The sequence below is a fragment of the Taeniopygia guttata genome, chromosome 12, assembly GCF_048771995.1.
Source record: "Taeniopygia guttata chromosome 12, bTaeGut7.mat, whole genome shotgun sequence".
Lineage (NCBI taxonomy): Eukaryota > Metazoa > Chordata > Aves > Passeriformes > Estrildidae > Taeniopygia > Taeniopygia guttata.
Window position 1 is genome coordinate 18,372,865 of NC_133037.1, and position 27,724 is coordinate 18,400,588.

The 27,724-nt window shown below is 42.3% G+C and overlaps 1 protein-coding gene across 1 annotated transcript; it reads right to left on the reverse strand.

Moving 5' to 3' along the window:
- Positions 1–41: 41 nt before the first annotated feature.
- On the reverse strand, positions 42–27,724 carry TAMM41 (TAM41 mitochondrial translocator assembly and maintenance homolog). The gene is made up of 12 exons (XM_072934909.1): positions 27,493–27,724; positions 26,473–26,652; positions 25,092–25,184; positions 22,620–22,770; positions 20,355–20,500; positions 18,142–18,307; positions 16,053–16,115; positions 9,655–9,752; positions 5,885–7,614; positions 4,273–4,332; positions 2,686–2,721; positions 42–653 (listed from the first exon to the last, which is right to left on the reverse strand). The coding sequence occupies exons 1-8, from the start codon at positions 27,628–27,630 to the stop codon at positions 9,676–9,678; spliced, it is 1,014 nt and encodes a 337-aa protein (XP_072791010.1). The 5' UTR covers positions 27,631–27,724; the 3' UTR covers positions 42–653; positions 2,686–2,721; positions 4,273–4,332; positions 5,885–7,614; positions 9,655–9,675.

The window sequence follows — 27,724 nt, forward strand, 5'->3', positions numbered from 1 at the left end:
TAGGAACACTTCAGTTGATAAAACAAATTAAATGCATGTCGTGTCAGAACAACCATGAACGTAGTTTTATACATGTTGCAAACCCTATAACAATATAATTTAAAAATTGCTATTGTATTAACATACTACTGGAGATTATTTTCGTTACCAGCAAGCAAGAAGAGGAGTTCAATGATCTAATATTTGGGAAAAAAGTAGTCAAAACAGTAATGTAAAACTTGTTTGAGAAAACAAGATACTGGACAAGAAAAACACCATGAAATATGGAAAACAAAACCACAGGCCCTGAGAAAAGATCTGAACTAGATATTGGTACATATCAGAAGAATTAATTGCTGTAGACTAATTACAAGACTTTTCAATGTGTATCTCTGAGAAGAAAGTCTGCCACTCCTGTTTCTAACTGCTGGAGGGAAGAGGTGGGAAGGGTTTCTTTGTTTAACCAGACAGCTCCTGGGATGAGGAGGAGCTTGAGAAAGGAGAGGTCAAAACAGCTTCTGATCCTCTGGAGCTGCAGTTGCAGCTCTCAGCAGAAGGTTTAGAACAGGGTATTTATTAAACATCTCAGGAGCCTGAGGAGCATCAGCTGGCTGGGAACAGTGACCCCGAGCGTTCCCCACAGACACACTTCCACTGCAGTGAGGTGACAACATCTGTAAAAAACAAAAACAAAAAAAAAAAAAAAAAAAGAAAAATGAAGTGCAAGTTTGTCAAACATTGGGAATCTTGGAAAAGAGATCTTAAAACAGCACAAAAACCCCTGGTGGGACTGCTGAACTCAACACATGCTGCTCACCAGGCAAATTCACACATTAGGAAAGCAAACCCAGTCTTGGGTGATGAGCTGTATTTTCTTTTACTCGGGTGTTAAAATTTGGTTTTGATTTAGCAGGAACTTTCTAACCCAATGGTATCAAAGGCTCTTTGCTGACTCAGATACCAGCAAAAATTTACTTTGCTGAAACCCAAAAACTCACCAAGATAGCTGAGATAGCTGAAGTAAAAAAGTCATGCTTCAGCACCCATCCCAAGGTAGGATGCAAATTCTGGGATGCCACTCCTGTTCCAAATGTACATTAATCACCAAAACTTAATCACATTCTTCACAAAACATGCCCAATGCAACAGAAGGTTTAACCCCTGTATGAGGGCGCTGGGATATGGTGGCTGACCGTGGATCTCAGCTGCCTCAGGACCACATTTTAAGACTATTTTTTTGGGGTTTTTTTCAGTATAGAGGCAGGAAAAGTCCTGAAACCAGAGGGCAAAACCCCATATTCTAGCAAATTGCAGTCTGCAGGGAGCTCCCATGGCGAAATCTCTCTAAAAAGATATTCAGGGGTGACCTTATCACTCTACAGCTCCTGAAAGGTGGCTGTGCTCAGGAGGGGTTGGGCTCTTTCTCCAGGCAGCACTGACAGAACCAGAGGACACAATCTTAAGCTGTGCCAAGGGAAATTTAAGCTGAATGTTAGGAAAAATGATAAAGTTCTGGAATGGCAGCCCAGGGAGGTGGTGGAGTGCCCATCCCTGGGGGTGTTTAACAAAGCCTGGATGTGGCACTGGGTGCCAGCGTTTAGCTGAGGTGTTGGGGCTGGGTTGGGCTCGATAACCTTGGGAGGTCTCTTCCAACCTGGTCATTCTGGGAATTCTGTGAATTCTGTAATCCTACAGCCCCATCTCAAGCATGAATCTGTAATTCTTATTGGAAATGCCTGACATCTGTTTCATGACCAAACAATTAAAGCAAGCATTGCCACTACAATAAGAGTTGGTTAAAAATGCCCCGGGCGAGTTTCTCCCTCCACATGGCCCCAGCAGTGGCATCCCTCACTTTTGGGACAGACTGCAGCGTTCCCCACCACAGGACCCAAAGGGACCCAAACCTGCCCTGCTGAACTATTTCTGAGTGCTTTCAGTGATTTCTAAGAGCAGCAGCAGGGGGCAAGGGTTGTGTGCTTCAATCAACAGTGCAAGTGGAGAGCTGCAAAAAGCTCTGTTTTCCTTAGGTGCTCATCTAAGGAAGGAATTTGCCAGCTGGCATCAGCACATGTCAAAAAAATGAATTTACTGAAGTTTTTCCAGCTTCTTACTGCCATCCATTTTGGTTTTCAAACAGCAACAATACAGATACTTCTTTTCCATCAGCCAGGAATGCCTGAAATTCCCTGGAGTCTGCAGGGAAGCTCAGTGAGGACCAAACTCTGCACAAAGATGATGCAGTTGGTGCCAAAAGCAAACATATTCTCCATTATTTGTCACAGGTTTAATGAGGCATGGCAGTGCTTTGCCATCTCTGTCAGTGCAATTACAGTGCATGCTTCCATCTATCCACACCTTCTTTCATAAAACAGGTTAATTTTAAACCAAGTGACAGCAGCTTTTAAAATCAATCTCAAAGCATGTTTTAGTACACACAAATTACGTGGCCTCAGAAGCAAACATCTTTTCAGCAATGAAAAACTCCTAAACTCTGAATCTGAAACTCTTCCTTGCTAAAATCCACATTCAGCTGCACTGCAGCTCAAAGCTGCTAAAAACACACCTAAAAACACTGCTAAAAATTTGATTTAATTTTTTTGAAGATAGTTTATTATTCATTACACCACAATGTGTTAAATTGCAGTAATTCCAGCCAGACAAGTTGATCCAAACTGTGAGTTGATGGAGATGGTTATTTATTACCTGCTTCAAGACAAAGCTTGCCCTCTTCATAATTGTCTGCCCCATCATCCAAGGGAAGATGAAAAGAGACAGAATAATTTCAGTTGGAGCAGGGTCAGAACAGCAGCATCATCTTCAAGCAAACAATGAGATACTTTCAGACTCACACAGAACATGAACACAACTAACTCTGCTCTTTCAGAACATTTAACCACAGGTACTTTTTGCTTGCTTTGTTCTAGAAAAGATTTCACCCCATGGAGGTTCCCATAAGATGAAGACAGACAAGATAGCTGAAAAAAATTATATACATAAGGAGTGTCAGATTAACAAATTAAAAGCAACCCCTGGCCACAACCCACGGGCTTTAATTTGTTAAAGTTTTGTTAAACACTGGTAAAAAGACCACAGATGGTTCACAGCAGAAATCCAAATGGCAAATTTAGTGTAAGGGAAAGGTCAGTACAGTCAGTGATCTACAGCTGAAGGTAAATATGCAGAGTAACCTCTTCATTATGCACTTTTTCCTTATGCAGTAAACATCCACATAACAGACTGCACTCCCTATTTGATTTGCATCCTGTCTCACACAGGACCAGATGAACTTCAGTCCAAGTGGGATCATTAAAATCACAACCAGGTTGCAGCTAAGGACGAGATGCAAAATTATTTTCAGAGTTTCCACATCAGTTCATAGTAAGCTACACAATTTCCATACATTTGCAGGCTGTAAGAAAAGGCTCCTCAGTTACCAGGATTTCTTCTAAACCAAAGCCACCAGCAGCAGATCACTGGACAGAAGGAACTGGGCACCAAATGGTGTCCAAAGCCCTTTGGAATATCCATCCATCAGCTAAGGATGCACATGGAATCACTCTGGAAGAACCAAGCTCAGTCACAGCTGCTGGATGCAAACACCCACCCTGTTCCTGGGGCCAGCTCTGCAGCTCTGACAGCCTGATCTGGCTAATTCCTGAGGACTTGGGACTCTTCCTGACTGAGCTTTCTGGACTAAGGTCAGCCACCTCCTCAGGACAAGGGGACTCTCCCCTCAGCTTTCCAGGTGTGCCCTTCCCAGGGTTTTTTCCCCAAATGGCTCATGGAGGGGGGGTCAGGCTCTGCTCCCAGGGAACAGGGACAGGACAAGAGGAAAAGGCTTCAGGCTGTGCCAAGGCAGGCTCAGGGTGGGCACCAGCAGGAATTTCCCCATGGAAAGGGTGCTCAGGAACTGGAACTGCCCAGGGGAGTTTGGAGTGCCCATCCCTGGAGATGTCCAAGGAATTCCTGAATGTGGCACTCCTGGGCTGGGGACAAGATGGGGATTGGGCACAGCCTGGACTCAGTGGTCTGGGAGAGCTTTTCCAACCAGAATTATCCTCTGATTCTCTAATAAAAATAACACACTAGTTTTCAGTTCTATACTGGAAAGGGAATCCTGCTAAATTAGTCACAGATAAACAACAAAACCATAAAGCAAAATAAACCAAACCTTGCTTTAAAAGCTGCTGTGTGAATACAACCCTTAAATATAATCCACTTTAAAATGCTGTAAGAACTAAAAGTGCAGTGATGGATTTCATCATCTACTGTTATCTGCAGGGAACTCACCTTCAAACTGCCAAAGTGCTGCTGACTCAGTCTCCTCCTTGGCAAGAATCTCAGGCAGGGCTGCAGGGACAGAGTTAACAGGGGTGTGCAGGAAGAGCACAAGCTCACCCAACCCCACACTTGGGAGGCAACGAGGGGAAAGAAACAGAGAAAATAAAATGCCTAGAATTTCTTGTGCAAATAATTTGGTTTTAAAAAGCTTTGCTCCGGGCTGTAAAGCCAAAGCACAGTGACAGCATCATGAGGTAGACATTGGGAGCTGCTCTGTGGCAGCCCTTCTTGAAGCATCCTAGGAAGGGAAAAACTTCTTGGCTGTCATTGCTGTACAGAGAGCGAGCCAGACCCTTCACCACTGCTGAGAGCAAGACAACTTCAGGATGGCAATATTAAAAGCAAAAACCAAAACCACAAATGAAACAAAAAAAAACCACTGAATGCTCCCCTCCCATGCTTCACTATGAATTTTAAAATGGGAGGTTTGGAGAAGCTTTGGCAGGAGGCAGAGATTAAGCAAATAATCACTGTGTGGGAACACAAGCTTTCAAATTTACCAAGTGCACTGTGGAGCTAAAGAGATCCCATGTAGAGAAGTAATACAAATTAATTCAATAATGTGATGTTTTACTATTTACTTGGCTTATTTAATTCACTAGGGGAGGTATCTCAACTATTAGGTTCAGGGCTTTTAAAGAAGGTATCAGTACAACAAAGGGAAGTGAAGGAACCAAAACATAGAATGTTTGTTCTTGGTCAGTTTTTGCTTCGTTTTGCTTTAAAAGATAGCTCCTTGTGGCTGCAAACTCCTCAATACCAAATTTAGTCAAATTTAAAATGGGGAAGAACCCTCTATACCCACTACACTTGCAGAGATTTTCAGTCTGTGCTTGCAGCTGCAAGACCTTTCATTTCTCAGAAAAAAAATGTGTATAACCATCCAAACAGTCCCCACCACTACTGGAAAGGGCTTGGCAGAATGCCAGATTATGAAGGCAAAAATTGCATGCAAGTTCTTAGACTAAAGATGTGAATAAAATATTTGGAATTTGCATGAATTATTTCAGAATGTATAGTGTGAAGCTTCCTATTCATGCAGTAAAACTTAATCCATTTCTAAACATTTCTGATTGAAGCAGGCTGAGTAAGAGGTTAAAACATGCAGGAGTAAAGTGATTACTGCCTCTCCCTAAGGCACTCGTTAAGTTCAGGATCAGTTAGCAACTGTGGTGGAGATTTTTATCTAGAAAAACAGGTAAATAAGGTCACTGCAAAACTTTGTGAAACCACAGTACCAAACGTGACAGAGCAACTTTTGAGTCAAACAAAAAGCAGAGCAGAAAATAGCTATATGGAGGTAATGTCTCTTTTTACTGCAGTAGGGAATACAAAAAAAATTCATTTTCTACACAGACTATATGGCCAGCAGAGTGACTTTGAAAACAAAGAATACTTTGTCCTCTCTCAACACCTTACCCAGGAAAAGCCATCAGGCACACACTGCCCTGATATTCTGACCTTCAGAGCATATTTCAACTTCAATTCTATTTTTGAATTAATTGCTGGGAAAAGGCATGAGTCACAGCCCTGCTTGGATCCCCCTGCACTGGACACTCACCAAGGGCTGTGTTCATTCTGAGCTTTCCCAGGCCAGAGCAGGCTCCTGCTTTAGCACCTCGGAGCGAAGAACAAGGTTCAGCTCCCTCAGCCACCCAGCAATCCTGGCCTCTGTGTCCATCTTCATCTTTCCAGTTTTGGCACAGCTGTTTGTTGCAAACACCAGGAAGCTCAGGGATGCTGCACAGTGCTTCTGCCAGGAAGGGATCCCAGCCCAGCTGCCCATGGGCACCTTCCTTGTGCTCAGGCTGCAGCAGTGACTCCCATTTGCTGACAGTGAAGGTCAACAAAACCTAAAGGGAAGCCTCAGGGAAGCACAGGTGAGAAATACAGGCTCTGCACCTACAGATACAGCTGGAATTTGGAGGGTCCCACAGTCAGGCACCTGGAGAAACTCCCTGTTCCAGCACTTGGAAAAGGGGAAACGTGCAAGCAAGGAGGAACACGTATACATGTGCTGATGGAGGTCAGCAGCCTGTGTGGTTCAGCTTTGTGCCCTCCCCAAACTTGGTTCAGGAGCAGCCAGATGATTATGTATGCAGTCACATTTTTGATTTTTTGATTTCCCCTTCTTCCTGTGTCATCCAGTTCATTCCCTCTGGAGCAGGAGGCTGTTCCACACTCCCCTGGCACTGTGGATCTCAGAGGCAGTGAGGCCCATGCTGCTGACTCACCTACACAAACCCTCAGCACTTTGATTGGGTCCAGGCTCTTCATTACAAAGAAGCCTTTTCAGACATCAGAAATAAATCATCTGCCTGGTTGCCTTTAATGAAAGCTCTGCTACACAGGAAAAAGGAGGAGGGAACATGAAACAATATCCATGGTGGAACAGCCAAGCCAGAAAAGAGGGATGTCTGAAGAACAGAATGAAAGACTTGAGAATTAAGTCAAGAAGAGAAACAATAAAGTATGGAAATGGAGCAGCAAGGTATAAACAGGAAAGTTACAAACGGAATGAAAGGCTGAAGTGACTTTTTTTGGTGAAAGAACAACCACACCTCATTAGGACAAAGAGGCAGTAACATATTCCCATGTCCCACTTCCCGTGCAACAATCCCCGGTTATTTTAGTGGATTACAGCTATAAGAGCAGAAGAAATCATTTCCACAAAACTGGTGGGGACTTCAAAAGCAGCTAACAAGGCTGAAATCAATCTCTCTTCTCTTAAAAGTTTTACATAGCAAAGCTCTGTAACAACTGCCCCAAGTACTCTCTTAACAATGGTGAGGAGTTCACAACGAGCTGCTCAGGGCTATGATTCATTCGTGGCTCTCTGCCAGAAAAATAAATACATTCAAGACCAGTGGCCCCAAGGGGAGAGGTAGGCCACTCTTAAAAAGCACAAGATGAATGATTTACAGAGCAGAATCGAGTTTTCAGCCCATATGGATGAGGAGGAAGGACTTTTTTACATCTCCCAAAGATTTAGTGCACAGACTTGGACATTGGCAGTGCATCAACAGATGGAGGGAACCGGGAACTATCGAGCTGGGATTTGCAAAACTCACTCCAAAGAGCAAGAAATGACTTCTTATATTGCTGTACACAGAGTTCATAAAGCCAAACCAAGCCTTGCAGTGGGTATCCAGCAACACAAGCCAAACACAGGCAGCTCAGGTTCCAGGAAGTGCAGTAAAGTCCCACCTGTGCAGGGACAGAGGGATCCTCTGGCAGAGTGACAGTGACAAACAGCTCCGAGCTGGGCAGGGCCTGACACACAGGCAGCTGCTGCACATAAAAAGAGTTAATTAGCTGCTAAACAGCCAGCAGTACTTCACTTTTTATTCCTTCTCCCCACAAGAACATTATTTCCGGGATAAATGCTCAGGCAGCAAGGTGCAGGATGGAGCCTGGGGTTCCACTGTGGGAGTGAGCCAGCTCATCTCACACCAGACTGATTTGTCACTGCCCTCTAATGTTCTGAACCACCACTTCAGTAGCCAGCACCTTCAGAAACACCAAACCCCCTTCCTTTTAAGTGTGTCTGTAACATTCAGAATATTCTCTTTAACGTTACTGCAAAGGGCTTTTACAAGAAAGCTGCTTTGAAATGCTAGCAACTGCATTTCATTATTAAAAAAATCCAGATTTACCTGGAAATGGCTTAAATCCCCTAGTTCCATTTTTTTATAATAAAAATTTTTCAAACTGGGACTTTGGCCTCTTACTAGTAGGGCCAGAGACTGCCAGGGCCATACAAACATTCTTTGCCCCCATAAAAAGGTTGTAGCATCAGCAAAGGGACATTTGAGGGGATTTGTTTTACACATTCTATCACCAATGGATAATGCAAAGTGTGAGGAACCTGCCTCAGACCTTAGAAAGTTTCCCAATTATTTATTTCCTATTTCACAGTAATTATTTTCTGAGTCTGGATTAAAATTTCAAATTCAAATACTTTAAAATAATCAATATTTAAAAGTTTCCCTGTGATTAACCAAGTCCCTGTGATTAAATGAGTCCTATTACATACAACAATGTATTTTCTATTGTCTGTCTTAAATTTATGCTCTGAACTTCTCCCTGGAAACAATTACCAGACAACTTCACTGCAATAATTTCTTTTTTAAAGCGAGATCTCTAAATCAAATGTAACTTGAGAGATGGCCCTGATGATCACATAATACATAAGGAAAAAAACAAACATGCTGATCAGGAAAGATACATTTTATTTCCTTTCTTTACCATTAAATTATTTGTATCATTGACATTTTCACAAGGAAAACGAAATCTTAGCTGAGTGTATTTCTATAAAGGAAAATTTCCCAAATTAGGAAGCCCATCTGAGTCAGTGTGAAAAATATTCAATTTACAAAAGATCCTTCCACCTTATTGCACCAGACATGGATACTGCCAGCAATGCCCATTTTTTTATGGCATGATTAATGTAACAACTCCAATTCTCTTTAGTTTAGCTAAGTTAAAGACAGTTCAAGTTTCATCTTTGTGGGCAGTATCTTAAGGGAAAAAAAAGACAATCAAAGAATTAACCAACCTGTGCTTTTGTTCATAATATTTCAAATTTTCAAGTGTTTAGATGGAATCTTCTGCCAAACAACAAATATTGCATAAATCTGCCCAAAGAGATCCCTGGAATTCTGATTTCCTTCCAGCTCTGGCCCATGTGACAATGCCCATGAATTGGGCACTTTTCTTCTCAGCCTCACGAGAGGAACACACCATTTTATTATTATTAAATATCCTTATTTGTTAATATTATTACATATCCTTATTAAAGGATGTGACACCTGCCAAGCTGCTCTTTTCCCTCTCCCCCAGTGAAAGTCACTGTGGCAGTTTTTGGGATTCAAGATGCCACAGGGAGCATCCTCAGAGGAATTCCAAGGATGAACCTGTCAGGGTAGGAATGTCAGAGGGCAGTTTCATATCTACTGAAAACTCAATGGATTCTCCAGTTCTGGAAGCCCCTAAAAGAACTACATTTGGGATATTGATCATTTTGAGACTCTGAGGGTACTCTGGGAAGCAAAGCTACCAACACATAAGAAATTAGTCACTTTGGGTTTTAATCCATCTGTACAATCAATCTTTTTTACTTAGGGTTCTTCAAAATACACAGGAAAATTTATTTCCTGTATAATTCCTTTGCCCTATTGACAACAAACTTCCCATTAAAAAAGTCCCTATTTCATTAAGAAAATTGGGCATGTAAATCATCAGAACAGACTTCTTAAATACACTGTAATCTTCTCAAGTATGCAAAGTCACATCTGCAAAACATTTAGAGAAAAAGTACTATTTATTTACCCATCCACAGTATGTAGAGACTCAAGATGTCTTCTTTAACCCTCCCTTTGTCATCTTAAATAATTTCTTCAAACTGTAAATCACAGATTTCTTTGCCCCTAAAAAAGAAGGACAAAGAGAAAAAACATCAACATTTAGCAAGGCTGACTCAACCAGAAGGTGCTTAGTGCATCAAATGAAGGCTTTCCCTGGGGGAATGACAGCCTAATCCTGCAGGCAGACATGCAAATAACCTTCCTGTCACAGTCAGATCACAGTAAATAATGCCACCAAAAACACTTTTAATGCTATCAAAACAGAGCATATAGAGCAGAATTCTGGTAAATACCAAGCCATGGCATACAATAAAGGCAGACATCTCAGTTTTCAGAGGTCCAGCAGCAGTTGCTGCCTCCAAGCATTTATGAGTTTTAGATATGATGGACTGAGGATGACTCACACAAAATTTGTAAAATTGATCCTTTGAGTTAAACAATTTCTGAAGTTCTAGCAGAGATGAACCTTCTCTTACAGACCTAGAGAAAAAAACCCACAGCCTTTTGCTGGGTTTAGTCACAGAGTATTTGTAAATTTAAAAACAAAACACTCCTAGTCCTGGCATTTCAGGGGGGCTCTGAGATCCCAGTTTGTGCAGCTACTTGCTTTTCTTTTTCTTGTTTTAAAAAAATCAACCCCAAACCAAACATATGAACCGAAAACACACAGAGTGACTGCTCAGATTACAGCACAGTCTAATCACACCCTTAGAAATTCAGAACTGAAAAGGAAATTTTTTAGTGCTGCAGAAAAAGCTCTAATTTTGACACATGCACAGTTTAAAGGTGTACTAGATTACATTTACTACATTCTTTCCTACATTTATTGAACTGAACACCTGACAAGACTAAAAATACACAAGGAATTTAGCCAAAAGTCACAGTCCAGAACACAAGGAAAGATTTGCAACAAACAAGGACCGTCAAGCCAAGTTTAGCCATGTACTGCACTGGATTTCTTTAATTTTTTTGGGGGTGAGTGGGAGGGACATTATAATATCTGATTTGGAAAGACCTCAAAAAAAAAAAAAAAAAAAAAAGGAAAGTGAAAGAAAGAAATCTATTAAAGATATAATACTTTAAGTGATAGATGCATTCAAATTCATGTTGCAAGCAGACAAATTAGTTGGTAGCAAGAAGGAAAAGTACACACTCATTTCTGAAGGAATGTAACAGAGTAAGAAAGCCTCTGATAACAAATAGACTGCAGAAAATCAGTTCTACACTTCTCATGTCTCCAACTGCAATTTAAATAAACTCAACTTCTCCTTTGGTAGGAGAATATCTATACATGCATTTTGAACTGACAAACCCATGTGCATCCCATATGTAGGCTCCAACTTTTCCATCCTTACTAGATTTTTGCAAAAGCAAGCACACTAATGAAGTCATGACAGGTTTTTCTTTGCAGCATCTCAAATAACATATAAATAACCATGTAAATCCTATAGTGGCTGACAAATCTGCATGGAGATTGCACACAGAGCAACAATTCCTGCAGCAGCATAAAGCCAGGCTGAGCTTGGGCACAGCACAAATGACAAAAGTTAAAATTACAGAAGGGTGGCTCTGAAAATGCCCAGACTGCACAAGGCAGCCCCTTTGAGAGAGGAACAGCTGCTCTGTTATTCCAGTGAATACCAGGAGCTTCTGGAAGTGCAGGGCATCATGGGGCAGATCCACCGCAGCACAGCTGCTGCAGGACTGCAAGGAAAGGTGCAGGCATGGCAGCCTGCAGGGAGACACTGCTGCTGTCATCCTGCACACACACACTGCTGCTCTCATCCTGCACACACACACTGCTGCTGTCATCCTGCACACACACACTGCTGCTGTCATCCTGCACACACACACTGCTGCTGTCATCCTGCACACACACACTGCTGCTGTTATCCTGCACACACACACTGCTGCTGTCATCCTGCACACACACACTGCTGCTCACAGCCTGCACACACACACTGCTGCTGTCATCCTGCACACACACACTGCTGCTCTCAGCCTGCACACACACACTGCTGCTGTTATCCTGCACACACACACTGCTGCTGTTATCCTGCACACACACACTGCTGCTGTCATCCTGCACACACACACTGCTGCTGTCATCCTGCACACACACACTGCTGCTGTCATCCTGCACACACACACTGCTGCTGTTATCCTGCACACACACACTGCTGCTGTCATCCTGCACACACACACTGCTGCTGTTATTCTGCACACACACACTGCTGCTGTTATCCTGCATACACACACTGCTGCTGTCATCCTGCACACACACACTGCTGCTGTCATCCTGCACACACACACTGCTGCTGTTATCCTGCACACACACACTGCTGCTGTCATCCTGCACACACACACTGCTGCTGTTATCCTGCACACACACACTGCTGCTGTTATCCTGCACACACACACTGCTGCTGTCATCCTGCACACACACACTGCTGCTGTCATCCTGCACACACACACTGCTGCTGTTATCCTGCACACAAACACTGCTGCTGTTATTCTGCACACACACACTGCTGCTGTTATCCTGCACACAAACACTGCTGCTGTCATCCTGCACACACACACTGCTGCTCTCAGCCTGCACACACACACTGCTGCTGTCATCCTGCACACACACACTGCTGCTCCCATCCTGCACACACACACTGCTGCTCTCATCCTGCACACACACACTGCTGCTGTTATCCTGCACACACACACTGCTGCTGTTATCCTGCACACACACACTGCTGCTGTCATCCTGCACACACACACTGCTGCTGTCATCCTGCACACACACACTGCTGCTCCCAGCCTGCACACACACACTGCTGCTGTCATCCTGCACACACACACTGCTGCTGTTATCCTGCACACACACACTGCTGCTGTCATCCTGCACACACACACTGCTGCTGTTATCCTGCACACACACACTGCTGCTGTCATCCTGCACACAAACACTGCTGCTCTCATCCTGCACACACACACTGCTGCTCTCCTCCTGCACACACACACTGCTGCTGTTATCCTGCACACACACACTGCTGCTGTTATCTTGCACACACACACTGCTGCTCTCATCCTGCACACACACACTGCTGCTGTCATCCTGCACACACACACTGCTGCTCTCATCCTGCACACACACACTGCTGCTGTCATCCTGCACACACACACTGCTGCTGTTATCCTGCACACACACACTGCTGCTCCCAGCCTGCACACACACACTGCTGCTGTTATCCTGCACACACACACTGCTGCTGTTATCCTGCACACACACACTGCTGCTCCCATCCTGCACACACACACTGCTGCTGTCATCCTGCACACACACACTGCTGCTGTCATCCTGCACACACACACTGCTGCTCCCAGCCTGCACACCGTTCTGGTCCCTGTGAGCTCCACCCAGGGCACGGAAGGAGCTGCTCGCCCTGCTGCCCCAGCGCAGGTTTGTTCACCCAGCTCAGCTGCTCCCCAAAGCAGCCTTGGGCTGATGAATCACAGCTGCAGGAAAAGTTAATTGCTGTAATTACGGCTCTCTCTCAGAATCCGAAGCACTTGGACCACATGAAAAAGTCTTTTACTGCAGCTCTGAATCTGTGACTCGGTGGTTCCACCTCCCCTTTAGATTTTTCCACTCTAGGACACAGAACAAAGCCGTGATGCACATGGGACCGAGCCCACAGCGTTTGTGTAAACACAACCCGTGTCTGGTTTCACTTAAGGATCCACGCTGAGCTTTTTGCAAGTGCTCTAAGACAGGGTTTTTGGTGCTGTAAGACAGGGTTTGGATGGGAGTCCCCAAAGTGTCCTGCTAGGTTTGCCTGGCTGCAGTGTCCTGGATTTCCTTTGGATGGATGGACAGCTGTCATGTGGAGGAAATAATTATGTATTTGTAGTGTGGCATGCACAGTTTACAGTGAAGCCAGCAGTTATCTGGTCAGGAGCTGAAGAGAGTACTTATCACAAAACCAGAATATTTGATATGCAAACCTTAAAAAAAATATCCTTGAAAACAAATGCTATTCAGAACATTTGGCTAACTTAAAAGTATATTGAACAAATGAAACTTGCTACTTAAAAAAAATATTTGAATGAGTGAAAACAAATAATATTTAGAACATTTGTGCTAACTTAAAAGTATCTTGGAGAAATTGATGATTTAACCTGTAAGACTGTATTTATAGAAAACTTTTCAAAGCTTGCAGCATTGCTTGAGTAAAATATAAAGAAGAAAGAAGCTTCAGAGGAGCTAAATATAAGAGTTGCAGAGTGAGTTCCCAAAGCCCAGGCAGGCTCTGGCTATGTGGGAAAACAAATCAAACCCTGGTGCCATCTCTAATGGGAAACAGAGAGGCAACCTCACCACAGCCTTAAAGAAATACACAGGCACATTTTCAAAAACTAAATAGGGCATTTAACAACAAACAAAAACACAGAGCTGGGGCTCCACTTGAAAAACAAATTGGCAGAGAAAGATGAGAAAAGTTATCTTAAATGGGTTGAAATTCTTTCTTGTGCTCCTTGCCAGTAATGTTCATACCCAGCATGGCAAATCAGTACAGCTATTGCTGATTTACCATTGAATTTAGAAATGCTGGACATTGCACTGCCATGCTGTAGACCAGAGCAGGCATCTCGCCTTTCCTGGTGTACTTAAGATAAAACAATCAGCTAAAGAAAACATATGTGTCCCCTAGAACACTTCAAAAAGAGCGATGGCCAGCTAATGAAAATGTTCTTTTGCAAGTAAAGTATTTGTACAGTTATTAGGAACAGCAATAAAAAGTCAAAGCTTAATGGAGCCACAGATTTCATGACTGTCTTTCATAATTATTTTAAGTGACTATTCCTGACAGAAGCACTGCAGAAAGTCAGAGCCTTATATTTTTCCGAAAGTCTCTACTAGAAAGTGTGAAAATAGGTCTTAGGGGGACAGAATATTAGACAAGATTTGGAAAAGGAATAAAGAAATGCAGCATCCTTAGGGACTGAATGTAAAGCTCCACACTTTCCTGTAAAACACATTCCTTCCCGAGTCAAGCAAATATTTCCATGCAGGAGCCACATTCCTGTTTTCTCTGTGTAAATTCTGTATCTTATGAACACGGAGAGCCTCAAGAGATTCAAGAGATGGCACAGCCAGGGATGCTGCCCCAGTGATGCATTTTCATTTAAGAAACCATGACTGGGAGAAAATCTTCATTAGAAGGTACTGACAGATTTAATATAAACTCAGTCATAAGTGTTTGGAGACAAATATTAAAAAAAAAAAAAAAAAAAGGGCAAAAGGTTTTTGCTAATTAACTCTAAAGCCATGGACACCCATCCCTCCTCAATTCCAGGGCAGATCACACAAACATCACACCTCAAAAACACTGAGGTGACATCCCTGAGCAGGTAAATTTCACTCCTGAAGTCTGTCACTAGGTTCTGGCAGAGAAGTGTAAATACATTAAAAAAAAAGCCCCAAACTTCCTCCCCCTGCAAAAAAACCCTAAATCATGCAAAAAGTAAGAAAAATCTACTCCCCCAAGCCTCCTTGCTCAAATTTGGCTTGTGCTGGAGGCAAATGCCCAAAATTGTTTTGCTCTACCTAAATCAAGTCACAAAAATATGTCTCCACTACAAAAACCATTAGTAGAAAATAGTTTTTAAATACAACTCTAGATAACTGATTAGATGGAAACTACAGTTTGTTTGAAAGAGAAAAAAGCCACTATATATAAAGCAAAAAGCAGTTAAGACCAAGGGAAATAGAGACATTTCCCAAATAAGTGATTTCAGGTGCATGAGGCAGAAACCCTGATAAAAATGCCAAAGGTTACTCAGAGATCCATGAGGACCCCCCAAAGTGCCAGTGCCAGGAGAGGTTGCAGTGACACACACAGGGGAGCTAAGCAGCCCCAGAAGAGATTTGCTGCCCATCAGAACAGGAGGAACAGAGCAGAAATAATCCCCACAGCTTAACCACTTCTGTTCTGCTCCTGCACTTACCCAGCTCTGCCCCACAGGTAGAGAGAATAACTTGAATTTGACAGGAATAACACTGGTTTTAACCTCTCCATTGCAATTATTTTGTTCCACAAAATCTCCTCTGCACAGATCCAGAGGCAGAGACAATGAAAGCTGATGTTGTTGTTTGGTTTGTTAATTTAAGAGTCACACAAACTCCAGTCCCTTTCAGCATTTCATAATTTTGCAAGAAAGCCTCTGTTTTAAATGTTGCTTTTGTTTTTTTGGGGACTTTTAGTGAAACACACAAAAATTTCTTCTTTAAACTCCTGTAACAAGACAGTAGTTTTTTATGTGTGAAATCAGAAGGTCCACGTTGATAGAAATCCCACACATTCTTACCAGCTGTCAGGATGGTTTTAGCACTCTGCACTATACTGGAGGATCTCACAATTCCTGAAATGCCTGCAGAGGGAAAAGCACACAGATGTTACCCATCTCAGCACTTGTGTGGGGATTTTTTTCCTCTCCACCATGCACAAGTTAAATATTGGTCCAGTTATAGAATCAAGCTAGCCTGAAAGTAAAACATACACTGCGAAAATTTGGGTTTGCTCTGCTTTTTCATACTAATTAAAAGTATACTCTGAACTATTTTAATTTCTTTTATATGTAACATACAGAAGAAAACCCATATCAATATTAAAAAAGACAACAAGCAGTAGGAATTGATCAAATCAATTTATTTAGTGCTCCCATTAGCTCTCTACTGAGATGATTATTCACAAGATGCAGAGTTGTTTCATCTAAGTGCTGGTAAATTAACATTCTAGAGCAGAACAAATGATACTCCCTGTTTACTTCAACATGAAATTGGGATTTGGCACTTCTCTGATCAAGCAGAAATACCTCTATTGTGCAGCTCTTCCCTGGCTTTTCTAAATTACAGCTTTTGGAGACAAGGCTTGATTACCACTTTGCACTGTGGCACATTCAGCTGTCATTGTCCAGGGGTTCTTAATAGAACAGTTTAAAAAATCTTACATTTTTTTCAGAACTATGAAGTTCTATTTGTTCTAACACATATAAAAGCATACTGATATGCAAAAAATTAGTCACATTACTAAATACTTGAAAGAAATGCAGAACTGCAGCAGTCTCAGAGCTAATCTTCCAAACTGACACCCTGCATTGACCCATAGGATATAATTTCAAATATCTTTAAATACTGCTTCCATATTGAAGAACAAAGCATAATCCATGTATAAGTCAGGATACAATATTCCACTGGACAATCACTTGAGGGGTAGGAATAGGGAAGGGAAAGGAAGAAATTGTTTTGATGTAGCAAAATATTTTGGGACAATGCAATACAACTTGAGTAATCAGCTCTGTCTTGTAGGATTCCCAAATGGCTTGGCCTGGCCCTTACCCAGATTGATGAATTAGGAAAATGCTGTGGCCACAAAAGTGGAAGAGTATCTTGATGTGTTCTCCTAAGAGTTTAAAGTGCAGGGCCTGGGAAGATGTGTCCAGTTTGGTGCTGCACTGCTGCTCCCTGTGCAGCCACAGCTACAGAAATACAACCACAGCACCAGCAGAGCTCTGGGTGCAGCTCAACCACTGCTCCCTGCTCCCAGACCAGCTTTTAGCCCTGTACTGGCTGAGCCCAGCCCAAGAAAGAAGCTGAACTCCTCCATGTCCAGGTGCAGCCCATGGAGAACTGCAGCACCCAGGAGCTTTATTTCCCCAACAGAAATCAGGCTGAGAGCTCCCTCAGCTCCCTGGTTAGTGTCCAGTGGCTCCCAGGTTTCTTGGGAATTTTTGCTGTGCTCAGGGAGCTTGCAAAATTTACTGCCTGGAACAGAAAATGTGCCAGGCTCTTCAAATGCATTAAGGACCCCAAGTACTAAACATTTTCATTTTCCTGCAGCGTGGCAGAATGTTGGTGTCTGCGGCATCAGCTTTAACTTGCTCATATGACATAATGTTGCCTCAGAGCAGTTGTGCTGATGAGAAGCACCTCAGCCTTTTCCCTCTAAGCTGGAGCTCTGTGCCAGGGCTCACATGTCTGGGCTAACCAGGGTGACTGCCAAAGGAAATGTCAGCAAGTCAGAAAATTACCTCAGCCTTGCAATCTATGACTGGGAGGATATAAAGCTCAGTATTTTGATGAAGTTTGCCTGAAGAAGGAAGCACCAGAGTTAGGTGATCTAAGCAGGCTGCACTATTATCCCTTAAATTCTGCCTCTTTCCCAAAACACATCTTTCTGTATCCCTGAGAATGCTATTGATAATATTTCAGATAACCTGTCTGCAGTCAAATCCAAACCCAGGCTTTCAGGAATGTATTTCATGATTAATCTCCTGGATTTTTCACCCTTCTCTTTAACCCATCCTTCTCCATAGCCCACCTGAAATAGAACATACACAACAGAATTGTGTATCTATCATGCCTTAAAGGAGATTACAGACATTGCTCCAGACCTACCTTGATGCACCAGAAATCCACAGTCAGGGTCATGGGCAACTTGCAGTAAAATTTCTTCCACGTCTCTGTTCTTTCCAGGAGGGTTTACTATAGCAGTTATCTTTTGTTGCAGAGTCTTTGGCAAAGCCATAAGTTGTGTAAATTGACCTTCTGGACTTTTATCAATCTAAATGTTATAAAAGTAAGACATTAAAAACATTCAGTTCTCTTTTTTTTTTTTTTTTAAGAAGTCAGAAAATTGACCTCTGATAAATATCTCACAGAACCTGATCCATTTCACTAGAAAAGGCCCTTGACAATGCTAATAAAAACTTCCCAAGCACGGCGAAATGCAGCATCTCAGTTTTCAACTTGAAGAATGACTCAGTGCGAGGGTTTTTATTCAAAGGAAGACACATATGATCTTGCTGTGTCTGCAAGTAAATTTTCATTGAAATTGTATAATTTCTGTTGTATCCAATTTCCTTTGGTAACATAAGTACAGGACAATAAAAAAAAGCTCCCAGAAGACCCTTCAGCTGAGTTTCTTCTGCCTGAATATAATCAAACTGCAGACACACACACACACACACTTCAAGTTTAGCCTGAAAACCATTTTCTCTGCTTTAAACTCTGAAGCACATCTGGTTTGTATAATTTGAAGAAAACACTCATCCCACATTTTGCAATCTAAATCAGAAATCCAACAAGCCTTTTTTGAATACAATGATACCAACATGCAAGCCTGGACAGATTTCTCCAAAATGCAATGCACAATGGGGCAGAGCTCGCCAAAAGAGGAGGAAAATCTGAAGAGCTCCATTCCTCCCACACAAGGTTTTAGCCACTTCATGGAGCCATCAGGCAGGAGCCTGGTTGCCCTCTCCACTCCCTTTTGTCAGTGTGGAGAAAATGATCTCCAGATGAGTCAGCCACAACTGCAGAGGCACCTCAGGAGCGGCTCTGAGCACTGTGTGGGAGGAATCCATGCCTCAAGCAGAGCTCAGAGACGAGCTCTGCCTCCCTTGCTTCTGAGGGACCCCTCAGAAAGGAATTTTCTCTGTAGCCCTGCATCTCCTGGAGAAGGGTGGTCTGTTCTGTTAACTGCATCCCCAACAGCACTCAGCCACCTCAGGCTGGGCAGTAACTGCCAATAACCACAGGAAGGTGTGAGCAATAAAGTATTAAACACTTTGTTGATTAAATGCCCTCATTTTGCTGTTGATTTGAAGCAGTCTTGATGACTGTTATGGGATTGTGGAGAGATTTATTATCCAGCAATAAATTTGCAGTATGCTACCAGGATTTGTTTAAAGGAATTCTTTTGTTAAGGAAGTGTTACTAATTCCTTCCCAAATTCATTTAAATATTGCTTCCACCAAACTTTTCAGAAGCAATACGAAAACATGGAGACAGCTGCAGGATAATACAAGTTTGCCTGTGTTTTACCCCAAAGCATTGCAGTGAAACTGATTACAGTACTCAAGCCTGCAGTTAAATGAATTTCTAGCAAAGACACATCCTAAAAGGCGGCATTTGGGAGAGAATTACCAAGGCTTGAGGATAAAGAGATGCCCACATCCATGAGACAAGTGGTGCTATTTGAGGTTTATATCACACTTGAATATTCACTCAGGGACATGCAGATTACAAAAGGAAAACTTGCTACTGACTGTGGCATCTCTCCCCTAACTGGAATGTTACACCAGAAAGATGGAATTCAAGATATTGGCCACTCTGGATTTCCCAAAAAGCCAAGGGAAAATGGTTCTGTGTGGGTATTAGTGCCAGAATTTCACTTGAGTTTAGTCAGGTAATCTTCAAAGCTAGAACTTGAGGATTTTTTTTTTGTGAGATGTATTTTTGATTGCAGAAAGTTGCACCTCTGAGTTACAGCCTCATCTCTCCAACACAAACCATCTGTTTATTCCTCACTTCCTAGCCTGTTATTTCCATGTGGAAGCCATTAGAACACACATTTTACAATGATCTGCTCTGGTTCCCTTGCTGGGGTCTATTCTGTGCTCAGAGAAAATGAGCAGTAGTTCCTCCATATGAAAAACCTGGCATTCAAGGCAACTCTGCTGGCTGCAGAATTAACTAAACAACAGAAACATAACAAACAGCAAGCACAGAGACTACAACTGCTCTCCTGGTGCATGGCATAATTCCTGCCTTCTGTCAGTGATGAAGCACTTGCTTGTTTTAAAGCTGTTTAGAAGGAGAATACTTGCCTCGAGCCTTCCCAGATGGTGCTTGTACACCACTTGAGGGCAGTCCTGGAGTATGGTACTGTACAGCTTCTGGAAATGGGCAATGTTGGGTTTCACTATGTTCTGCACTTTGAATTTGTCTTCTCCTATTATCATTCTGAAATCACCTAGGCAGGAGAAGAGAGAGTTAAGCCATTAGGAAAACCCCAAAAAAATGAAGGAGAATGTAATAGACATCAACATAGTACAGAGCTGCCATCTAAAACTCTATTCTCCAATATTGTGTATGTCAATATAATCCACAATAATAATCTTTTAAGAGTCAAAAAAACTATTCAAACAGCTTCAAGCATAGAAAAAATGTCCTTGAAGGCAAAGGTTTAGCGGCCTCTGATAAAATGTCATCAGCCTATGCGTCTAGATCTTCACTTGGAAACAAAATAATTCCAGCTGTCAAGTAACAGTAACAGTCTGCACCATACCTCAATCTCAACAATTACTAAACAAATTGCCCACTCCTCATACTTTGTATCCAGAAGCCAAGGAGCTGACATTTTCCAGTTTGAGAGGTAATAATTTGCATTGTTTCCACACTCCAAGTGCAGTACCTGGAGTTCAGCTAACAGCAGTCAGGTAAGATCCCTGGATCACTCTTCCAAACGGCTGTGTAGTTTCAAAAAGCAATTCCTTTGAACACCACTGTTACATTACTGGCCTTTACACTTTCTTTTCAGATACATGACTGAGAAGTTTCAAATAGAATAAATGAAAAGCCAGTGAGTTTATATGAAAGCATTCCACTCCTCTGTTAGGTACCAGCCTGGCTGCTTGCTGGGTTTCCAGCCAGGAGTTGGATGCTCAGTGTAGCTTGTATCAACAACCAAAATTCTGAATCAATTCCTTTTCCCACTTCCCACATTCAGGAGATAAATGTTGTTGAAAGGTGCCAACTTGCTAGCCTTCCTTAGTTTATTTCAGTTTATGTCAAGCCACAAAACAAGCACTTCGCATATAAATGGTACTGACTCAGTGCTCTCAAAAAATGCAGGAAAAAATAAAAGATAAACATTCTCTAAATTAAAGCATTAACAACTCTTTTCGGCAGTCTCCAAGGAGACTGATTAGAGTAACACATAAAATCAATTTTGTCTACTAGTACAGCTTCTGAAAGACTTAACAAAATGGCAGTAAAATAAATATCCACAAGCAGCCTTTTGGTTGTACATTCCCAGATGGGAGCTGTGTTGCTTCAGCTTTGTTCACACAGCACAGCCAGTCTCAGCATTTTCCTGACTTTTGTTTAATTGCACTGTTTCAAAGAGTATAACAAAATTATCTTGGTCACTAGTGCCCAGCAAGAATCCAGTGCCAGTGTGGGCAGGTTTTAGGTGGGCAGAGAAGCAGTGAACATTTCTGGCTGGCAATCCCACTGTCAGCACCCTCTTCCTGATGCTTTAAAACAGGCAACACTTCAGGAGAGAACTGCTCTGGAAAAGTGAGCTGCAATCTGAACTGCCCTGAGAAGTGTTACATAAAACAGTGACACTCCTCAGAACAGCCAAGCTTAGACCCCTCTGTGCTTCCCTTAAAAGCCAAAATTGCATTTCTGTGTGAGCCAAGGAAGTGCTGTGTAAAGTACAACTCCAACCAAACTCCGTCACAGTAATTCCAATAAGGATGTCAACATTTAAAAAGCAGTGATGAGTTAAATTGTAACAATTACATCTTATATTGAAAACCATTTGCAGTAGTTTGTTCAATATTTTTCCTTACCAATTTCTTAAAAAAAACAAACTCAACAAATACAAACCAGGAGTGCTAAATGTAAATCAAAGAATCATAATGAAGATCTTTAAGTTAACTATATAGGAACCTTAAACACAGCACACTCAAAAAGAGATGACAAGGTATGAGTCAGACTATCAGATGACTCAACATTGCACTGAGTGGAAAGAAATTTTTTTTTCCCCCAAGGTTTTGAAACATTCCACCAAAATACAATCCATGCAAACAGGAGAGAACCCCCACTATTTCATCATATCCATTCACTCACACTTAGCTGCTCATAAACCAAGCAGGTACAGGCAGCACTGCTGGCGTAGCTACACCTATTTCCTGTGAATAAACCCAATTACTGGAGATGTTATGTAACCACCATTCAGAGAGAATTCTTGGTGCATGCAGCACTGCAGGTCCAAAGCAAGAAGAGAGATAATTAATCACACGAGACTCCAACTGTGCTCCAACTGCAGCTCTTCTCAGCCACTTCAGACCCCCCACACTCACCAGAGTAGGAGAGTCCAGCAATCTGCAGGTAAAGGTCCTCTTCAGAGAAGCTCTCCGGCAGCATGAGGAAGGCTGCTGTCACTGCACTCTTCAGATTGCTGACAAGAGCAGCTTGCAGCCTGCTGTTCTCATTCTGGGCCAGGATTTTCACCTGGAAAAGCAGAGCCATTTGGAACCAAGACTTCAGCAAAGTGCTACTGAAGCTGGAGCTAGAAATGTTATTTATTTTTCATGCCAGATTGAGTAAGAAATTAATTTAAGAGTAGATCTTTTTAGCGTGGCACAACAAGTGTAACCCCACCATGTGAGAGAAAGGAACATGTTTTTAAGAATTAACAATTCTGCTAGAAAAAGCTATTTTCACACACAGGTTTGGAAGTGCTACATGCACCAGACATGAGCTAATCTCTGTAGAGCTAGTCACCTTTTCATACTTGTAAATTTAAGATTAATCAGAACAGGAAATATGAATGCATCAACAGAAATACTTCACATGTGATTGTGCAATAAGAAAAAAGACTATACGAAAAGAGAAAAGAACATCAGACAGAGTTAAATTTTCTTATTCATCTTCATTCCTTTTATTTTTATTTTTTTTTAATAGAGGACTGCCCTATCAAATGCTTCAAGTAGTTTCTCAGACAGGGGTTGTCCTAGAAGGAGCAGGGCTTTATTTTTGCACTTGGCATGAGCAGAATGTGAACTCAAGGGGATCTTCACTTACCCAGGAGGAACAGATCACTTGAATGCCTCTACCTGCCACAAAAAGTGTTTATTTTTAGGAAACATTGAAATTGTTCAAGACCGACTAGAGAACCCAATCACCTAGGACATGGAAATATACTGAAATAAAAAGCAGATCTTTGGTAAGAACTGAAGACAGAAACACACTGGCAGATGAAGGGAAGCTGGTTTAGGAGATGGATAACTGTGCACTTCCAGAAACAACTCCCCTAGGAATCCCTGGTTGGTGTGAGTTTGTCTTTTTCACATGTTCTGGTTAAGGAATCCTGTCTTGCTTATAAAAGGCAGCTTTTTAATATTTGTCTGCTCTACAACACCTTTTTGAACGAAGGTATACCCCCCTTGATTTTTCTCCAATCTAATCAAGCAATTCACTTAGATGTACATTTCTAACTTGATGCTACAGGGAAATCTAAGGGAAGTCAGACCAGAGAAATCTGTGGCACCCCAAGCAGTCACACAGGTGACTGCGATACCTTAGGATTGCCATGGAAACATCAGCAAGTTATGCACATGTTAAGGACACCACAGTTAGAGCCTTTTAGAACATGAAACTCAGCAGAGATGCTATTCCTCCTCATGGAAGACACCAGCCTTGCCTTAGAGAAGCAAAAGGAATAATATCCTCCTTTTCTAAAACCCCTCCTAATACAAAGCAGGATTTTTTTGAAAGAAAATAATACAGCAGGCTTCAAAATCGGAATGCCTGAAACACTGATAGCATTTATGAACAAATTTTCAATGGTTTAGAGAGCTGCAAATCTCCCAGGAAGTCCAAGTGCACCTGGTAAAACATGAATGTTGATTCTTGGGCTAAATCTGACAGAGCACCCACAGTTAAGGAGGCTTTTGCATAGTACAGATAATTTATATTCACTGTACCATGTCACAAATCAAAGCAGCAGCAAATGCAGTTCCACTGAAAACAGCTATCCACTATTCAGTGTTGATGTGACATCCAGAACTCTCCCTTCAGTTATCTTTCTCAATGGATTAAGTTTCATCCTTTACAAAGATAACAGCTGCTCTAACCTGGATCATGCTGTAATACATCTCTGGAGATAAAGCCAGCAGTCTGAGACAATCTATTCAAACTTTCACTCCAAGTTTTTTAGCTAAAAGCATAATTAACTTCTCTTCCAAGACCTGAAGAGATTTCTCCTCTAATTCTCTCCCTCCCCTCATAACAAATTTTTCCCTTAGCACTGCTGCCATCTGCTGAAAGCAAACTGGGGCAGGCACAAGGGGGAAAGCAAAAATTATTTTTTACGGTCCATTATAGAGGAGAAAAATCAACATGCAGAACCCATGTTTCATTCAGTTATGAACCAGACAGTAACTGCACAGCAAAGCTGTTTTCATCTTTAAAGATTTCAATTCTTTAGCTGTGTTAAATTTTGGGCACTCCTATAATCTGTTATAAAAGGCAAATATTACATTTAACATTAAAGGGACTTGGCATTAATAGAGTTATTCAAGATTTACTACAGGCAGAAAACTGTTATTAGTACACTCACCTTTAGGGTTCTTTTTCCACAGAACATCACGAGGAACTACATTTCACCTCCTCTCTGAGAGATTATCCCTCTGGGACTACACCCCTAAATCAGGGCAGATTTTTTGAGCAGCACTGCTGCACAGATCCCTAACAGATAAAGTTCAAACTCTAACTGATTCTTTTCCAGCCCTGCAATTTCCTGCATTTCAGAGAGAAAACTGAGCAGTTACCGGCTTTTGGAGGCGCCCAGCCACATAGAGAGTTTTCCAGTGCAACAAATCCTCAATCAGGGCATCAGTGCTAATTACTCCATATTTTATCATCTGGAAAAAACAAAGCAAAATAGAGGCTTTTGAAAAAAACTATCCTTGCACTGTTTTCTCTATATGGAACTTACTACTTGCTGTAACTGTTCTTAATCCTAAGGCACACATACCTCCAACAAAAACTGGAAAACATTTTTATGTTTTAATTAACATACGAGGTAAAAGAAAAATCTCCTATTTACATTCCAACTTCTGCAGGGAAAGAATGGAATTAATTTAAACTAAGATCACTTCTAGAATCAGAGTTGCAATAAAGTAAGCAGCCAACTATTACAATAGCTGGAATAATCCACATTATCCTTTATGATATTAAAAAACCTCAAACAATAGTTTGTCAGAGACTTAAATTACAACCTCCAGACACTTATGTATCCTGTTATTGGGAGGTGGGGTGTGTATCAGGGAGTCTCTTTTGCCCTTTGATGTTAAGAAAAACATATAATTTTGCAGCTTATTTTAAGTAACTGAAAAAAAACATGTGACTTTCCACAGTTTGTTTCCAATCTGTAATACCTGAATTTCCAAAGATTATCACACAGCAAGGCAGCAGCTCCAGAATTTCTGGATACCAAAGGACCACAGCCTTTGATAAGACTAAGTCTTTAGAACATAAGACCAGGGCATAAAGAGCCAAGAACACAATGCCATGGCAAACACCACTGGTCCTCCAAATGAAATCCCAAATCCCTTTTTACATCACACAAATAAGGCTTAAACCCCAAAATATCATGCAGGGACAAGAACAGTAAGACTGACAGTGTTTCCCTCACTTCTCCCTACCAAACACAGAGGTGTGGGAACAGGACTGCTGGACAAGAAGCACTCACCAGAATTACTGATTACCCCCAAGACTCACAGGTCAGGATATGAGACAACACAAATGTTAATTCCAGCTTGCTGTTGTAACTTGCATTATATATCAAACAGCCCACTTTGCTGCTACTACATGGTCAACTGCTGAAATGAAGCACCACCAAAACCTCACCATCACCAAAACTGGCAGACAGAAAGCAAAAATGAATATAAATCCAGTTCCTGAAATGCTTTAGCTATAAGTTCCAAACACTGTTCACATTTCTAAGGTGCAAGACAGGCTGCTCTGTTTGCTTTTTAATTAAAATGCTGTTAGTGAAGCAGTTTGAGACATAAATATTGAAGATACTACAAGTTAATCTACAATTACAATCTGCAATATTTGCTTCCTGAAATCGGCTTTAAGCTAATCATTTTAATACTTCACAGACATAAATATTTGACTCAATTCACTCAGACTGCTTGTACTTACCCTGCCATTGCATGGCACTAAGGTGTTGTAGTAAATTCCTGCTCCATATCTCTGTATGGTACTTATCTTTTTGGGCCCAAAAAATTTAAGGAAGGAATAATGACTCCTGTTCTTTAGCAAGTTCATCATATGCCAGGTCACAACGTCATCAACAGCAAACACGAAGTCCAGCATATTTATCTGAGGATAACAAGAGTAGGGGTGGGGTTTAAATGTCAAGAAGAAACAATGTTATCATAACAATTTAAGATATACACAGTATCAAACTTCAAACTAAATATTTTTCATGAGTAAGAAAATAAAAGTAGAACCCGAACCACAAGTGTTAATGTCAGATACAGTTCAGAGGTTCCAGTGAAGTTGTATGTTTATTGTCAAGTATATCAGACAGTCCAAAATTTTCCTGTCCTGGTCAAGACCAAACTTCTACCCTCCAAAACGGGGGAGCAGGTGTGAGATCTTCACCAGCCTAATTCACAGCTCAGTGGAACAGCCTACAGCACTAATGAACAGCACTTTTTGGCCATGAATGGGGGAATGTGGGCAGACAAAAGCACCACTCCAGGGCTGGCAGTAAGGAACTTCATTTCTAGAATTCCTTTGTAGTGTATTCCTTTCCTTTTGTCAACAAAACCTAAAAAATAAAAATAAACATTACTTCCAAGCTGTTGGCCCTCAGAAGATGAGGAAGCCCCCCAGCCTGCCATTTCACTACGGCAATAAATTTGAAATTCCCCTCATACAGTGCACAGCAGTTGGACAAGCTGTAGTAACGCTCCCAAAGCGGTGGAAAACAACCTGAGGCACAGTCGATGCACACTGTGCTGAGAGGGACCCCGAGCCCAGTGCCGGGACCGCCGCGGGCAGCCCTGGGCCCGGCCTGGCCACCCGCCCCGCTCTTCCCCCGGGATGGGGATCTGGTGGGGATCTGGTGGGGATCATCTCTGCCCCCACCGCTCACACGCCGCAGGGCCGGAGGCGGACCCGGTAGGCGGAACACCGCGGGGCCCGAGCGCTCACCTCGCCGTACTCGGCCGAGGCCCCCGCCTGCCGGAACACCCCGGAGCCGTAGGCGAAGGCCAGGCTGAGCTCCTGCGGGAAGTGAGCCAGGACCCGGCGGAACTTCACGGCCGAGCTCGACAGCACGGGCAGCGCCATGGCCGCGGCCCCGGGCCCGCCCGGCCCGGCGCGGCCCTGCCCGGCGCTCCCGCCCACCCGAGGCGGCAGCGGAGCCCGCGCCGTGCTGCGCCCC